Genomic DNA, 17,901 nt, shown 5'->3' with positions numbered 1-17,901 from the left:
GACGAAATGATGAAAAACCTCTTTTGATACACCTTTTCGTGTTTTATAAAAAGAGCAGAGGTAGGTCAAAGTCCAACAATCAAAGAGACAGAAATTGTTCAGTAAGGAGATTATGAGAGAGACAGACCACCACTAGCTTTTCAACAAATCACAGTGCAAGATATTGAAATGTTGATACAGATAACCTGAAAGCTACAGAAAACATATGAATTACCATTAGAAAGAGAATAACTCTGAAGTCCACAATGAGTTAAATGTAATATGAATAATGTGACTCAGAGGATCTCCAGATAGATGGCCGTCTCTGCCTCAGCCACAGCAGAGCTCTGCACCTCTCTTGTGCCTCTGACTCCGAAAGCGGCTCGCCGGTCGATTCCCGCACCCTGTCCCCCTCTTCTCCTCTCGCCACCTCTTCTGCCCATTGGACGTATCTGAAAAAGGGACGGGTGTTAACAATCCCTCAAATTCAGGAATGAGAGATATTTTGTCTGTGCAATGGCCTCTGTTACCAAGGATATAACCTACACTCAGGGGGTCAGGTTAATTCAATACCTGGTTATTATGGACAAAAAGAGGCGTGCAGTTCTGGTATACAAGTTGGTAGCTGCCGTTGGTGTAGATATGAGTCACTTCCGTGCAGTTAATATAGAGGGGCATCCTGTCCCGATAAATTCCCAGCCCTTCAGGGTAAACAGCTGGATTTCTACTCAGGACATCCCTGAGATGGAGCAGAAAAAGTGCCACATGTGAACCTCACAGCAAACATTTTTCGACAAAAATTTCACTGAACATTGAAAGGGTCGGTTTGCGTCGCATACTTTCCGGCTCTCTTTCGGCAGCAGTAGCAAATAAGAGACAGGAGGAATATGACCAAGCAGATGGCCACAGCAGGTATCACCAACCACCACAAGTGTGCTGTCTCTGTATATGGACAAAAAGAGCAGCGGTTGATCAGCATATGATGTAAAACTGAAATTTAATAGTAATTACAATTTTCCCTCTTCATCATGAATGGAACAGCATGGATTATGGTTTACATCTGGCCCTTTCACACATATTACTTGTCACTCATGCCTGATGTAATGGCTTCTCTCAGGTATTCCTACTAATAAGATCTATAAAAGCGTTTGAAAATGTAACATATGAAGCAATTTAATATTAAAAAATATTTATATAGCTGCACGTGCAACAACGTAGGGTTTTCTATACAGCAGCTCTTAATTCATTCTTCAGCATATTCTTTTTTACTTATGTTTTCAAGCTGTGGGCATGTTGCACAGATATTTCAGCACCAGCCCGACATCAGAGTGAATAAACAAGAGGCAGAGCTGTTGTCTTTGTTAGTGAGAAAAAAAAAAAGAAAAAAAAACAGTGCTTTGAACACACCCTGCTCTCCTCCCTGCAGCAAAACCAGGGAGTCATTTCCCACTGCGTTGAAAGCAAAGCAGATCACGGTCAGGGGTTTGTCCATGTGGCCCCCCAGAGTGGCCGTTAGCATGTGAGGCTCTGATGTTACTGACACGTTGTAATCACAAGGTGGAACAGTCCCATTGACGCTCCAGGTGACCGCGGCTTTGGGGTTGGAGTCGACTGAACAGCGGCACAGCACCTCCAACTCCTCTACTACACAGGTGGAGGAGAGCCGGAGGATGGCTGGTTTATCTGAAGGAGAGAAAAGATAAAGGTAAATTGTTTTATACTGAAACTCTTCAACTTATTACATCTAATACTTACTCAATATTCTTTATTTTCTTTAAATTATACTTTACTTTATATCTATGTAATATTTTAACTCTGTTTCAACATATTGTGTTTGCTCTACGCATATGGAACCATTTCCATTTTAAAGGGTTGTTTGTGTAAGAAGCTTTAAACTACACAAAATTGAGGCCCTAAGGATAAAAAGTGCACATATATTGCACAGATTTGAGACAAGCTTGTGCTTTTGCACAACATAAATAAAAGTGACTCGATTTGACAAGAATAAAATGCATTGTGAAAAGATGAATGATTAATATGACAGAAACATTAAAAGGAAACATCTGACTTTTTGTAAAATATGCACTTTCTTACTGAGAGTTCGATTAGAAGCTTGATCACACTTTCATGTGTCTACTGTTTATGCAAAACTAAAATTCAGGATCAGCATCTTCCCGTGCTCTCCGCTGGTTGCCTGGCAAGCTTCATATTTACTGTACAGACATGAGAATGGTATTGATCTTCTCATCTTGTTGTTGTTGTTTACAAATAGTCAAAAATGTATGTATCGCCAAATGTCGGTGGGTTTACAGGAAATAGGTATTACATTGTATATTCAGTGGCGTGGGCAGGGACTCTGCTTGACCAATCAGGTTCTGTGCTGAGCAGCGGACCCTCGTGTCTCGCGTCACGTTGTACACCCGAACTGTGTGTGTGCGCTGGCGGAGGTGCACCGTACGGCCGCGTTGAGTGTAGGACCAGCGGTACTCCAACACCGGAGGGTCAGCTTTACATGAGCAGACCAGCAAGGCACTGCCCCCTTCCTGCACTGTCAGGGACTGAACCTGAACTTTCACTTCTTTTGGTGGAACTATAAAAAGAAGAAAAAAGAAAAAAAAGAGGTTTTAGTGTAAACTGAGCCGAGAAACACAAAAATACAAGGCAAAGCTGTGCTTACATGTCACATGCAGAGTCTTCGAGGTGGCCAGTTTTCTGGCTCCCGGGTAGCTGACCTCACATCTGAGCCTGGGTTTCACCTGGTGGGACACAACAAAGGACAGAGGGGCCAGTAACATCAGCCTGTGGGGCTCTGGGTAGAGTGTCTGTACCTCCCCAGGCTCGGTGGTGTTCCGACGGGCTCCTCTCTCCCACCTCCACTGCAGGGCAGGAGGTCTGGAGGGGCAGTGATAGCTGACGGAGCAGTTCAAAGTGACCAGCTGTCCTTCCGTGACTGACAACATGCCGCTGATGACGGGAGCCTCGGGAGTGTCTGTCAGTGAGGAAAAGTCTCCATCATAGCTGTGCTTCACTACTGCTGTGTGTTTTATTAAAGACAAATAATAATTCTACACAAGCATCACAAGGAATCGCCCACAAAAGACATTACTGCAGACTGTTTATGCTTTTAACCCTTTGCGTTCAAATGTAAAATGTACTTGTTGACTATTATTGCTCATTGTCTTTATTTGTTCATTTACTTCTGGTTGCCTGTTTTGTCTGAGGGGAAGATAAATCTTCACCTCATGCACTTCAGCAATTTGCCATTAAGTATGTAATAAATATTAATGACTTCATCCCAGCTTTTGTAAGCCACTCAGAGTCGTGTATGGGAGATCCTCCTCTGTTTGCTTGCACTTTGCGTACTTCTGCTCCTATGCAATGACAATTTTTCCAAATTCCCGCAGCCTGAATTCCCACATGATCTGGTTGAAATAATCAAAACTCGCTGGAAAGAGGGCAGTAAAATGTCTTCCCTACTCACCGATAACGTCCAGATTAAAGCTCCGTGGTTTTCCCCAGAGCAAGTCACCACCTCTTTTCAGAGCGATCTCGAACATCCGTGAGTCATCCAGGCTGAGCCTCTCTATCTTCACTGAGCAGTCTCCATCCGTGATTTGCCCAAAGAGGGAGGTCCGGCCAGAGAAATCCCTGCTCACTTGATCCCTGTCCTCGCTGTTAAAAGCAGTGCTCCGTAGAGGAAATAAATGGCCACCACCTCTGAACCTTAGTCGCACGTCCAACCTCTCCTTCCTCCCCTTGAGAGGGTGAGGAGCTAGAGGAGTGAAAGAGCAGGGAATCACCACACAGGAGCCCACCAAAGCTTGGACACGGTCAGGGACCGAGGGTACGGGAGAGACAGCCTGGACCCCCTTCCACAAGGCTGCTGTTTTGATGGAAAACAGAAAATCATTTACCAAGCAGATTCCATTGTAACTATGCCTTATTCTACGTTAAGGTTTCAATAATGGGAGACAGCCGGTTTATTAACAAGCTATCTAACCATATAATTGTGCCTCATAATATCAATGTTCATGTATTTTCTCAGTTTTAATTTGACCTCTGTGAAGCCAAAGACGGTCTCCCAAATACACGGCCAATCAAAAAGCTCCCACTGTAAATTACAGAGCTCTTCACGTCGATCAAAAAACTGCAACTGAATTAGTCCTTTGAGAAATTTTAGACAGATTACTGTACAGTTTTTAATATCATTTAGCATGAGGTTGGATTTGTTGAACTTCACTGCACTGTCTGCAAATGCATAATATGACCCAGAAACGTTTTGCAACAGATGTATATTTAGAAAAAGGGAAGAAGGCGACTAGACTTTTGGAGCTAATCTACTACTCCTGTTTTTTTACTCTGTAGATGTTATGTAGTCAAATAATACAATTGGAGTTATCTTGATTATTACAGGGCACAGTTGCATAATTATTTTTCAAACACTCATCAACTTCAACATGAGCATATCGTTTTTAAAGCAACAGAAATTATTATCCACAGACAAAAAGTAGCAATTTTTCTCACAGTAAATACTATAGTAATGCTAGTGGTATCAGGCACAACACGTCATAACTTCACTGATGGTTACATACCTAAGTGAAACATAAATGTCCCTGAAATTCATACAAAAGTCCAAAGTAAATGTATTAAAAAAAAAAAATTAATGGATCGAATCACTCACCAAAAATCAGGGGACACACGAGAAAGACAGTGTCCACATGCATGACTAGAACCCTGCTCTGCCAGTGCAGACAGAGGGAAGGATGACCACAGGAGCAGAGAGGGGGAAGTGGGATTGTTTCAATGTGCTACTGCTACTATGACCTGACTTTGATGCCCCCTCTTAAAGTTCCAATGTTATGTTTATATATTAATTTATAACATTCCTTTGAGTTATCTTCTACTTGCCGACCGTTCCACAATCAATAAATGATAGATTTACAACTTATTTGAACATTTCAAAAGACTCAAATACTCTTTCAAGTGGTGGAACTAGGAATTGTTTCCTAGGGAAAGAAAGACTTCAGCAAGTACTTGTGAGACGACACATGACACATGGGTTAGTCACTCTCATGCTGTTGGCCTTTTCCTTAATCGCTACAACAACTAAATGTGTTCATTTCTGATTCCCTCTGTCTACACAGATGGTCCTAAGCAAACCTCTAACGGTGTGACAAAAGTGATAGCGATAAAGGCTCCGAAAGTTGAATAAAACAGATGAATGATTAACAATGATTTATTGCTGTGCTGTCGACAATAAATATCCATCAAAGTCATCACAGTTATGTAACAGGATGAAAGCAAAGGCAAAAACTAAAACTGTTGTATTTCAACAACAGACCGTTCAGAATGGTTTACATTACAGCAGACTGCTGGTCAAACAATCTGTTTTAATACACAAAAAAAACATATTTAAAAAAAAAACTAGACTTTAAGAGTCAGCTTCATTTTACAGCATTGCATTGGATTTTGAAGTCACAATATGTCATGCGCATGTGCAACGGTTCAATATTTTTCTTCACACTGTCACTTCCTACTCATTGCCACCTAGAGGGGATTTGCATGTTCCAAGCTATCAGAGTCAGGAGACAAAAACCTGACCTGTATGAACTATGGACCCACTGAAATCTTGTTTGAATTGCTGCATAAAGTCATGGCACTCCACCTCCCTGCACCTTACGACAGAACACAAACGGCTTTTCTTGCCAACACTCACGGCTGCAACAGCCAAACTAGATAAGAGGGAAAGTAACAGAACATACAATATTTCTTTAAGGTAAGCAGTTTAATCATTGTGCATGGTAGTATTTGTGCAGATTGTTTTCCGTGTTGTAGTTCGCAGAGTGTGTGTAAGAACTGTGAGGTCAATAGTATTCGCAGTGTGTCCTTAAGACAGAGTGTGGTAATCATTCTTAAAAAGCTTTAATCAATATTAGAATCAAATATTGTGTTTACTTTATTCCTCCTGACAGCCTAGCACCATTTTGTGAAATCATGAACTCAGCTCAGCAGCTGCTTCGGTCACAGAGAGACTTGCTGCTGAACTGGACGTGTGACCACCCAGCGCCCTTGCTGCGTTGGCTGCGTGATGCAGAGGTGCTCTCCTCTCCCCAGTACCTGTCTCTGCTGGTGAGGTCCCCTTCCAATGCTGTGGCCCAGGCTCTAGAGACAGTATGTGCCACTGAGGAAGGTAGCCAAAAGTTCCTGCTGGTGCTGCGGGAGGTGCAGGATTATTACTGCGGGGATCTGCAGGCCTGGGTGGAGAGACACAGCAGGAATGATGCCGTCAGTCAGCCAGTACCTACACCTATAACGATTGAAGGTGAAGTTGCTTTAAAATACTGGTCATGACTGTGGTGGAGTAATATTAGTATTTATATAAACAGTTACATTTAAAGTTAAAAGAGAGGTGAATAATATTATTTTTCAAAACCTTGCCATGCAAAGTGAAGGACTAAAGACAATTAAGTTTTACTGGCTGAGTAATAGAGGTGTGAGAAGATTAATAACAGGGTACAATCAAATGTCATGTCTTGCAAAGCAATTTTTGCTGACCTTGGCAATGAAGGAGTGTAAAAGCATAAAGGATATTCAACTCAGCTATGATAAGTTAGGTTTTCATTATACTGACGTGGTTCTTGGGATGGAAATGTCTGTCGGTCAGTCGGTCCACCACTTTGGTCTAGTCCGAAGTATCTCAGCAACTATTGGATGGATTGCCATGACATTTTATACAGACATTCGTGTTGACAACATTAGCATGGTGACATGTCATTGTAAGTGTTAGCATGCTGACATTAACATTTAGCGCAAAGCACTGCAGCGCTCAGGTGAAAAAGTCTCCTGTCAAATTTGACATTTTAAATCAAATGCATGGTATCCAAACAAACGTGACTTTATACCATGCAATACTATACATATCATAGGGGCTATTTACTGTATGTATTCTGTGGTATCCACAGCTAAGAAGCCTAAAGGCCCCTTTTCTAAACTACTCAAAGGAAAGAGCAAGGGATTCACCCCGACCCCTGAGGTTAAAGGTATGGATTTATTATTTTTTATAATCAAAAATTAGATTTTAGAATACTATATAAATTATGTCTATTGTTTTCTTTCTAGTGACAAAAATACTTACATTAGTATTTGTTCTTATGATTTGAAAATGTATTCAAGCTAATTTATCTCACAACCTGCTCATTATACAGCTAAAGAAGAACTGAAACCTAGCAGGAGTGTAAACTTGGCCAACATCCGAGGTATGTCAATATAGGTGAACTCAAAGAGATAAGCCAAATATTTATCTTATAGAAAACTGAAGAGTAAATTCACTTCAAACCTGTTGACAGTATATTTCATTTTCTTGTCTAACACTGCAGTTCCCATTTCTGCTCATAAAACAACCCTACTGAAACGCACAGAGCAGTTAAAGTGTTACTCAGAGGGCGAGGGAGTGGCTTCAAACTCAGCTTCTCACATTGAGATTCGATACACTGACCTGTTTGTAACAGAAGATAATGACTTAGTTGACAGCAGCCAACATGAATACTTTGACCTGGCGAGCAGACGAGCTCGCATCTATGCCCATCAGGCCTGCCAGCGCATCCGGCCTTGCCATCTATTGAGCCCCGAAGGAACGTCAGAAAGGTCCCCAAAAAGGGTCAAGGTGAAGGGTATTGCTGGTATCGGAAAGAGCATAGCAGTGCAGAGACTAGCCTATGAGTGGGCAATTGGGAAGAGCATGCGTGAATTCACCTGTGTTTTTGACCTGCGCTTCAGAGAGCTCAATCTGATTGAAGCACCACTGAGCCTATTGGAGCTCCTTGGGGAACGGTTCCGGTACCTGAAGACGGTTTTAACTTACCTTTTCGCTTCACCAAGCTCTTTGCTCTTCATCTTAGATGGATTAGATGAGTTCAAATTCCCATTGGACTGGAACAGTCCTGACAAAAACATTGACGTGGATTCGAAGGTGCCAGTGTCAGAGCTGATGGTGGCTTTAATCAAGGGAAGCTTTCTCCCCGAGGCTTCAGTCATTCTCACAACGAGACCATCTACTGAGGCCCCCAAGCATTTCTTCCAGAGATGTTGTGTGGTGCTGGGCTTTGAGGAGACCCAGGTGAAAGAATATACCAGCAAGTTCTACAAAGACAGTAAAGTTGCTGAAAAAGTCTACGATTACATTTTGAACAATGACAGCCTTTTCGTGCTGTCCTTCATCCCTCTTTATTGCTACATCATCTGTACCGCTATGGCTGAGTTCTTTTCTTCAGGAACTCAAGATGCTTGTGACTCAAAGTCTCTTGAGCTGAACCCACCCAGAACAGTCAGCGAGGTGTACTTCTGCTACCTGTTTACAGCAGTTAAGCACCATGCACTGAGGGGGAGTGCAGAGAGAAGCACACCTAGATCTGTGGTTCTTTCACTTGCTAAGCAAGAATTGACACAACTGGGTAAACTGGCTTATGAAAACCTCCTACAGAAGAAAATAATGTTCAGCAGAGTGGATTTGGAGAACTATGGTATTATACCTGCTGATATTCAGAGCACCTTTCTCTGTCACATACTCCAGCCTCTCAAAGAGGAGACGGTGGAGATGTTTTCTTTCTTCCACTTGACTGTTCAAGAACATCTGGCTGCCCTCTACTGTGCAATCAACCTCTTCAGTCAGCAGGACATAATTCAAGCTCTGGACTTCTGGTGTTTTGGGATATGCCAAACATCCTCCACTGCTGCACCCCTGCAAAACACAGATTTCAACGTGGACAGGCTCGAGAGCCTCCACATGTTCACACGCTTCTTCATGGGAATGCTGCGAGCACGGCTGGCAGGTCAGTTGGATGGCCTTGTTCTTTATCCCATGGAGCAAGGGGATGACATTCCTGCCAGGCTGGGTTTGTGGTTTCAAGAGCAGTTTAAGGACAGGAAGCTGGAAAGCCAGGCAGCCCTGAATCTTCTCCACTGCCTGATGGAGTTTCACATGAAGGAAGCCACCAGCATTGCAGCACCAGAGATCAAGAAATTAAACCTGTTTAAAATTAAGCTGAGTGTTGTGGACTGTGCAGCAATTCACTATGTGCTGCAGTTCTCCCTACACAAGCTGCAGGAGCTAAACTTAGGCTACTCCAACATTGGAAACAGAGGACTAAACAGACTGGGGCCAATCCTACATCGCTGTGAATCTCTCTAGTGAGTGACTGATTTTATATTAAACTTTCAAATAGATACGAATTACCATTTGAATACTGGGCAATGAAAACAAGCCTGGTTTTGAATTCCCTGGTGGTGTGGAGTTTACATCTTCTCCCTCTGTCTGCATGCTTGATTGTCTGAATCTTAGCTCTGTTTTACACTAGCAAACTGGGTGAACCCCACCTTTTGTCTAATGCATGCTGTTACAGACTGCAGCCCCCCTGTGAGCCTGACTATAATACGCATTTTTGAAAGGGAACGAATGCACTGCCAAAAACAATGCTAAACTACTGACTTTCTGTTCTCTTACAGTTTGAGATACAACTGCCTGGACAGGCAAGCAGCTAATTTAGAATCTGTGATTCTGAGATCGAATGAGTGCCAAGTGAAGAAGCTTTTGTAAGTCATTACAGAGTATTTGATACAACTGCCGTAACACCACTTTGAAGAATATACATTAAGGGCTTATAGCTATGAGGGTGTTACTGTCATAAAACGCATAAATTAGCAAGTGTTTGAGGAGACATATTAGTCTAACTCATTATTTATTATGGTAAGTCATTGTCATTATCAAAACATATATGCAACCGTTGATCAAAATTCAAAACAAAATTTTTGTTTCTTTATCAAGCTCCCCTGCACTTACAGCAAATTTCATTCAAGACATTTCAGAGCTTTATAATACCACATAAAATTCATTTTAACATCCTTTTTTAACATGACCTGAACCCAGATAAATGCCAGAAAATTAATGGCTGGATTAACTAATTCAAAAATAATTCATTAATTAAGTTTTTCCTAATTTGGCACGTGACACTAAAACTGACACCTGTTATGAGACAGTGAGCCTCTTAGCTAATGTAGCTGACAGAACAGTAACAGTGGTGACAGTGTGTGCTGCAGGCCTGATGGTGCTAGCTGAACCTCCACAAAAAACAGCCTCATGAGTGCACGAGACATTGACACACCACTCTCACGTGTAGTTAACATGTCTCCTTACAGCCTGCCTGTAACTGCATTATAAAAAGCTATAACTAATGCTAGTGTCTACAGCAATCCCTCCTAAGGCTTTTCTTTGAGGGAACTGAATTTCAGTGCTTTTTAAGACTCCAAGACCCGCAGATACCCTGACCCATCTGGCTCCAAGCCCTTGATATGAGTCATTAGACACAATACTTTATGTACTTTAATGCAACGCAATTCTTCTATTCATTTATACAGCATGTGTGGCAATAACCTGGGTCCAGAGGGGGTTTGGGAGCTGTGGAACGCTCTGCAGTCCAACACCACTGTGGAGGAGCTCTATCTGGACATCACTGGCATCACAGACAGAGGAACAGAAAACATTGTCAACTGCCTCAGCAAAAACACCTCTCTGAAGACTCTGACGTAAGATTAAAAACGCCAGCTACTGCTCATTGTTCTCAGTGTTATAATGTATGAAAACACTGCCATCTAGTGTGAGTTTTGCCTTATCAGAAACAAAAATAATAACCTGGTTATTTTCTTCTTCATCAGCATTGTTGGGAATGACATCAGAGAGGAGGGGAGGAGGAGGCTGAGGGAGCTTGGGCAAAGTCGACCGGGACTCCGGATTATTGCAGACTTTGTGGAAGACCGTGGGTTACTTCAGGCCTACCTGGACTGGGTGGAGGAGATACGAGTTGACAAAGACCAGATGGAATCCGTGAAGAATGCAGACGCCCTGCAGTCGGTGCTGAAGGGGCTCCAGGTGGCAGGAAAACAAATGCAGAAAGGAGAGAACGCAGAAAAAGGCAAGGAGCTCCAGACAAAGATTGTGGAGTTGCTGAAGTCTTCCACTGATCTGATTGGATGAAGATGACCACATGTTATTTAGTGTATTTTGTCTAAGGGCGGGGCTCCATCAGCCATGGGTCAACTAACAATCTGACTTCTATCAGTAAAAGTGCGATTCATATTGACTCTAATGTTCTCTTTGGGGTCTCCGGGCTCTTGATAACAGCTCAAAAAACACACCTTGATAAAACAACGTTGGTTTATCAAGGGGTTAATTTAGCGATTTTTATTGGTTTTTTTGTTTTTTTGATACGTACAGCAGTGGGGCGGGAGACACAAATGATTTATTGAAATGATGTGACACCCGGTCTGCTCTGTGACATGATACTGTACATCAAGAGGAGACAAGCGAAGATCTACAGAATCCGATGACAAACTACAGACTGAACTACGGACTGGTCTGGTTGTGTGTATTCTTATTCAATACATTTGGAATTTGTGAAAGAGACTGAATAATAATGACACTCAGTGTGTCAGAGGAAGTCTACAACCCAGTTTTTATATTTTCTAAAGGATGAATTTTTTCTGTCTGTCTCAATGTAAATGTTTCATCATTTGACGCTAAATCACAAAAGTTACTTAACTGTTTAATTGTCTGTTCTTGAGGCTATGAACAAACAACATAGTGGCCAAACTGTTTTCCTTTGTTAAACAACAGTATTGCTAAGTGACTACAAGTTTTGACATGCTCATATTATGTAAAAACTGTGTAGTTCAGTTCATCAAGCCCAGTCAAGCAGACTGATCCAAAGGAATTTAGATCAATTGTAAAATATTTGCAGATTTTGAAAGGAAAGCGAAAGAATTCACAGACAGTTAATGAGAGATGTGAGAAATTTCTAGGCAGTCAATTGGGGTTTTTTTTGACATAGTTTGACATTGCTCTTGAATATACACTCAGTTGGCAATTTATTAGGTACACCTAGGTAAAACTCTTTTACTCTAATACAACAGTTCTGCAATAGATCTGACCTTCATGAAGGTTATAATGTTCAGTTTTTATTGAAATTGTTTTAGAGAGGTTTTGATTCAACTTAATGGTCATTTTGGAGGATGTAGTTTGCGTTGTTGTTAAATTGTATTCCATTGTGCAGAGAGATGTATCCGTCATTTAGCCTACCCTCGTTGATATAAATGGACGGATAAAATATTACAGTGATCAAACTTTCATAAAAACTCTGTCAATTATGCAAGGACTGTTTATACATTTAGTACGCATTATCTTAATTGTTCAATTTTGCTTTTACAAATAATTACTTTTAAAATAGTAATCTACGACTGTTTTTCCTTCAAGTGAGTAGGTGTACAGAATCATTTCGCCTTCAAGAGCTGCAAACACATTGTGTGAATCACATACAGTTTGCATGGGATTTTGTTGAAATTTTTAGTGGCTCACTTGAATGTTACCGCGGCTTTTCCACCGTTTAAAAATATGTAGGTTCAACAGAAAATACTGTCCATCTGAGACCCGAAATAAAACCTGCTCTAAAAATCGTAAAACTTTAGGGATGAAATGTAACAAACATTTAAACTGTTTCATCTGCGATCTCCAGACGGTTTTAAACTTGAGTTTCTGCCTCTCCTGACAAACGAGGATGGCCGGAGCTCTGAATCTCCTTGTTATTGGCTCTCTGCTACAAGGTGAGATGGGGTTTATTTACTACATTTGGAACAGTAACTATACAGATAACAAAAAAGTACATACATACACATCTAAATATGGCCATAACATTAAGCGTTGTCATACTTTTATGGATATATTGTGCTAAGACTTTAGAAGGCATTAGAGCAGTAGAATGTCCTTGCTACTGTAAAAGTCATGTGTACTCTTCCTCAAGATCGGTCTTTTTTTGTTTCAGGTGCCCTTGTGTTGGGCTTTTGTGGTCACCATTCAAAGGTCTATAGAGGCTCTGAGTGGATCCCGTGTGACCGTCTCGTGCTCCTCTGACATGGGGAACACATCTGAAGAAAGATTAGATAACACATGTAAAGCAATACCGAAAAGTGCAAGTGATGACAAAGTTCTGTTGACAGTGCTGAAAAAACTACAATAGACGGAGAATTGAGGGGAAAATTGAAAGATTATTGATAATGGAAAGAAAGAGACTGCACCAAAACTCTGAATAACATAATTCCTGGTAACAGCAATTTATATTACATTACACATATCACTTCAGTGCCTTCAGTGTCACGTCCTTAAATATAGTTTTAACAATACTCTCTAGGTGGTGGTATATTGTTCAAAGGTAATTTCTGATATCGATTAATTGACATTTCATGATTTATCTTTTTAATTTCCCATTGTTTATTTTCACCCAGTTGTGGATTTACTGGGTAATGCAAATCAAATAATCAAGCTTAAAGTAATGATTGTTTATTTAGTGACCGGTTCAAATGTAACTTCCTGCCAGCTGTTCCCCCCTCACCGGTGCAGTGCTCTGTTTGGAGTGCTCTGCTCCAGCTCCCTGTCTGTCTCATCCTCCAACACTGACATGGACCCCCAGCCTGGGTGACAGTCAGGAGACACTGCAGGAGAAAGGGGACAAAACTAAAGTCAAGACCTCTGTTCTGAACTTCACTGCTTCATTCCAACTGGAAAACATGCAAGGAGGGCAACGTATACTGAATACGCCAGGTCTAACTTTTAGAGACAAGAATATTTTGCACAAATAGATCCTGTTCTGTTTAATTTTTGTTGAAACAGTTTCACTTCATTGATCATTGGTGGTTATTTTGGTAATGATTATGCATGACATCATATTGCCAGTGATTTGACCCTTACGTGTACATACGTAAATGGTTCACGTATGTAAAAAACACTCTAAACTATATTGGCTCAGAAATTCTCTCACAGGTTCGCATGGATGTTCAGACATTATCACAGTGTCTTAACACCATGAGACTGAATTTCTGAATTTTAATGTCTAAGTGATTTGATGGAAGTGCTATTTCTACAGCTCTTTTTATCATAGCCTAACTGCAAAGCTTGCTACATTGGTTATTCGCTATTATTGGCTATGTTTTCTTTCTGGAGAAGTTGAAATCCAGATTCCAGATTTCTTAGCCATCTTAGAGAGTTAAGATTTAAGGTTCATATTGCATCTCTAATTATGTGTAAAGGGGGGTGGGGAGGGGGGCTAGGGGGTGGGGATGGTTTGGAGAGAGACAGGGGGAGAGGGGGAGATTTTCACATTAGAAAAAAATCATTGCAATCGCTGCACCCAACATGTAACAAAGCACAAGAACTTTTGCTTGCATGGTGGAATACAAAGCTGTCATTCTTGCCCTGTCTCTGGAAAAAGTTGCAGCAGCAGACCTGAAAAGGTTATGAACAGCTTTGATGGCTAAAAGACACAGACATATAACCCAACAGACCTCTGGAACTCTCTGGGCCCATCTGATAAGTGTTGCAATATATTCTCTGCTTGTAGGAATCAGAGCTGTAATTCTTTCTCTGACCCTGGAAAAAGCAGCTGCATTGCTTCTTCGGGCAGCGGAAAGCCTGTATCCAGCAATGGTGATATATGTTCTAATCTGGTGTTTGACTTTGGCTTTAAAAGTTAAATATCCTGTCCAACCTAAAAAAATGGCAAATTCGTTTTTTAGATTAGAATATGCCTTATGGACTAGGTAGGAAAAAGCCCCAATTCTTTGTCGGGGCCAGTCGGTAAAGATAAAGGTGGCTGTTCTGCTAATGGAAAAATCACTCTCAGCGTGGGTGTATGCAGAGCTGCTTTCCCGCTGTTGTTCCCTTTGCTGAGTTTCATCACTAACACACTCTAATCCAAGAGAAGGGCCCTCCGCATCCTGATGAACACCTGTCTGGTCTAGTGGCAGGCACTCGTCCGGCGATGATTCTGTACAGAACTGTACAGTACAGTTGGGTATCAACTGCATAACAAGTGAAGTTTATAAAATGTGGCTTTTAAAACACACCTATACAGATTGGAATTTGTATTTTTTTCTTTTTTCACTAATAAATTCAGATAAAACTGAAGTTATTGTATTTGGCCCTAAACACCCCTAGAAAAGCGTTATTTAATCATATAGTTACTTTGGATGGCATTACCTTGGCCTCCAGTTCTACTGTAAGGAACCATGGGGTCAAATTCTGACCAGGACATGTCCTTTGCCTCACACATAAAACAGGTGTCTAGGGCAGCCTTCTTCCACCTGCCCAATATTGAGAAAATTTATAAACACCCTGTCTTGAAAGGATGCTCAAAACCTAATCCATGTATTTGTTACCTCTACACTGGACTACTGTCAATCCAGTAGACCAGCGCAACAGTAACTGTGTGAAAAAAACCTCTAGTTGATCCAAAATGCTGCAGTGTGAGTTCTCTCAGGAACTAGAAAAATAGATCACATTTCTCCCGTGTTAGCTTCTCTTCACTGGCTCCATGTAAAATCCAGAAGAGAATTCAAAATCCCTCTCCTTACGTACAAAGCCCTTAATGACCCAGCTCCATCATATCTCAAAGACCTCATAGTACCCTGTTATCCCAATAGAACGATCCGCTCTCAAAGTGCAGGCTTACTTGCGGCTCCTAGAGTTTCCAAGAGTAGAATGGGAGGCAGAGCCTTCAGTTATCATGCTCCTCTGCTGTGGAACCAGCTCCCAGTTTAGGAGGTAGAACCCCACGTGTACCTTCCTTGAGCTTCCAGGCAGCATGATTCACCATGTATGATGGTTGGTTCTGAAGCAGCTGCAGTCCTCCTGTCAGCCACTAGCGGAAGTTTAACACTTAATATTTCATGTGAGTTAATGTGGCAAGTGTGAAATTTGTCACATTAAGATGGATCTGTAGCACTGAAAAAAATTTAGTTTTACTAAATTTCCTTATTTTGGGACACATCTACCTCCATTTAAACATACCCCCACAGTAAAGTTCTGAAAAGTAAAAGCATTAATTGTGAAGAATGGTCCCTCTAGACTGTAAGAATGAATGCCTTAATTTGCAAGCAGAATTTCAATGCTGTAGATGGCCTATAAGTGATGCTATTTGACTACTTTATACTTGGGCTGGGGGCCAAGAGAGCTGCAGACTGATGGCTTTGGAGGAAGATGCAACTCGTCATTAAGCTTGAAATTGTTCAAAGTTAAAAAATCATCAAACGTTTGTTCAGAGTCTCTTTTCATGATCCTGTGTGGCTGATAAATAATATCAAATCCTGTACCGACAGTTTCAGGATATTCATTCATGCTAATATTACGAATACAGTAACCATGCCTCTGTGCTCCTCTTGCGCAGCAGTCAAACGGCAGGAATTTCGTGTTAGTGTTGTTTGTTAAAAAAATGTTTTGTATCTACCTTGTGTTAAGGGAGCTTCTGTCCTTTTAACCTGTGCTGCAGGACCTTAACACATAAAATAAAGTAAAAATCCTGAGAAATAAAGAAATATATTAAACATACATTGTTACCATTAAACTTTAATTACACTCTTGCCATTCAGTGAACTATTAATTATTTTTCACCACTCCATGAGTTAATGCTAACTTTTTTCTTATTGTTATATTTTGTTTATTTTGTTATTATTATTATAACGAAACCTTCCTTACCCAAACTAGATTTTCTGTCCTGCTACATTTTATTACAGTTGCTCCACAGATCCTGTCCACCTCTGATTGCACCAAAACTGCAACCCAGCTCTACAGTTCCCGTGAGCCAGCGGGAAACCCTCCTCCCATTTTACAGTGGCGTTCGGAGGAGTTACCCCTTCATCACTCTGACAAGTTTACGCTCGGCTCTTGGCACTTGGATGACACGGGCTTGTAGAGCTTCAGCACTGTGAACCAGCCACAGGAGAGGGATCTTCTAATGGTTACATTCTAACCATAAACCGACCTAATATGACTGCCTATGTAGCAATGTTTGTAATGTAAGTTATTCCAGAAGATGTTGTGAGAGTTTGTCCACCTTCATTTTTGACTTTTCTCACTGATCACGCCTCTTCATTCTGTCCACTACTACATGAGCAGACTGAAAACCAAAGCTGAAATGAATAAGTCCATGTAAGTTGGATGGAGTGTCCTACTAAACTTTTAGGGCTCTGAGGACCGGCTGCCGTGGCCCTCAAAAGAGCCAGTGCACGGGTGACACCACCACAGCGGAGATGAGTCAAGGCCTGAAAAGTGAAAAGAAAATGAGGTACAGAAAGTTTACTAATTTGGGTATTAAACATGGATATATAGCAAAATATTTGTACCACTGATTTTCTTTTATTCTTTTTTTTTCAGGTGATCATCACTCCAGAAGAAGATATTTAACGTCAACACAAGTGTGATAAGAAAGTCAGATAAACCCAATACTCATCTAGGACATCAACAGGTTGCCAGTGAAAGCTAAGAGAGGAAGAACGAGGAAGTTAGTGGTGTGGTTTACTCCAGTGTGCTTTGGAAGAGGGAGAAGTAAGAAGGATGAAGAACGTTCTGGGGACAGCTCATATCTGGAGGAGGAGAGCTACATGGCGGGAGGCATGTGCAGAAATTCTGTGAGCAATGCCCTGGGGGCGGGGAGTCTTTATGAGAACATTCCAACTGGAAAACATGCAAGGAGGGCAACGTATACTGAATACGCCAGGTCTAACTTTTAGAGACAAGAATATTATGCACAAATAGATCCTGTTCTGTTTAATTTTTGTTGAAACAGTTTCACTTCATTGATCATTGGTGGTTATTTTGGTAATGATTATGCATGACATCATATTGCCAGTGTTTTGACCTTACGTGTACATCGTAAATGGTTCATGTATGTAAAAAACACTGTAAACTATATTGGCAAAGAAATTGCACCCCCTCCCATATGATTATGGCAATTAATGACAGTTTTATAATATCTTTCAATTTCAAAACAGGTTCTCGTGGATGTTCAGACATTATCACAGTGTCTTAACACCATGAGACTGAATTTC

At 41.2% G+C, this 17,901-nt stretch overlaps 2 protein-coding genes across 3 annotated transcripts; one reads left to right on the top strand and one right to left on the bottom strand.

Annotated features, from left to right (window-relative positions):
- Positions 1-13: 13 nt before the first annotated feature.
- LOC120784174 (sialoadhesin) lies at positions 14-6,004 on the bottom strand. Of its 2 annotated transcripts, none has more exons than XM_040117716.1 (8): positions 4,661-6,004; positions 3,461-3,862; positions 2,657-2,968; positions 2,306-2,569; positions 1,387-1,662; positions 819-921; positions 553-718; positions 14-431 (listed from the first exon to the last, which is right to left on the bottom strand). In XM_040117716.1, the coding sequence occupies exons 1-8, from the start codon at positions 4,701-4,703 to the stop codon at positions 276-278; spliced, it is 1,722 nt and encodes a 573-aa protein (XP_039973650.1). In that variant the 5' UTR covers positions 4,704-6,004; the 3' UTR covers positions 14-275. The 2 variants fall into 2 exon arrangements, with proteins under 2 accessions (XP_039973650.1, XP_039973651.1); XM_040117717.1 differs by having other exon boundaries at positions 3,461-3,859.
- Positions 5,974-11,669, top strand: LOC120784008 (NLR family CARD domain-containing protein 3-like). Its single transcript, XM_040117415.1, has 7 exons — positions 5,974-6,301; positions 6,942-7,019; positions 7,185-7,235; positions 7,356-9,165; positions 9,481-9,567; positions 10,390-10,557; positions 10,687-11,669. The coding sequence occupies exons 1-7, from the start codon at positions 5,974-5,976 to the stop codon at positions 11,003-11,005; spliced, it is 2,841 nt and encodes a 946-aa protein (XP_039973349.1). The 3' UTR covers positions 11,006-11,669.
- Positions 11,670-17,901: the final 6,232 nt, after the last annotated feature.

Source organism: Xiphias gladius, chromosome 22 (genome assembly GCF_016859285.1).
Source record: "Xiphias gladius isolate SHS-SW01 ecotype Sanya breed wild chromosome 22, ASM1685928v1, whole genome shotgun sequence".
Taxonomy (NCBI): Eukaryota; Metazoa; Chordata; class Actinopteri; order Istiophoriformes; family Xiphiidae; genus Xiphias; species Xiphias gladius.
The sequence above is the reverse complement of the archived record's forward strand: the minus strand, read 5'-3'. Positions and strand labels throughout refer to the sequence as shown.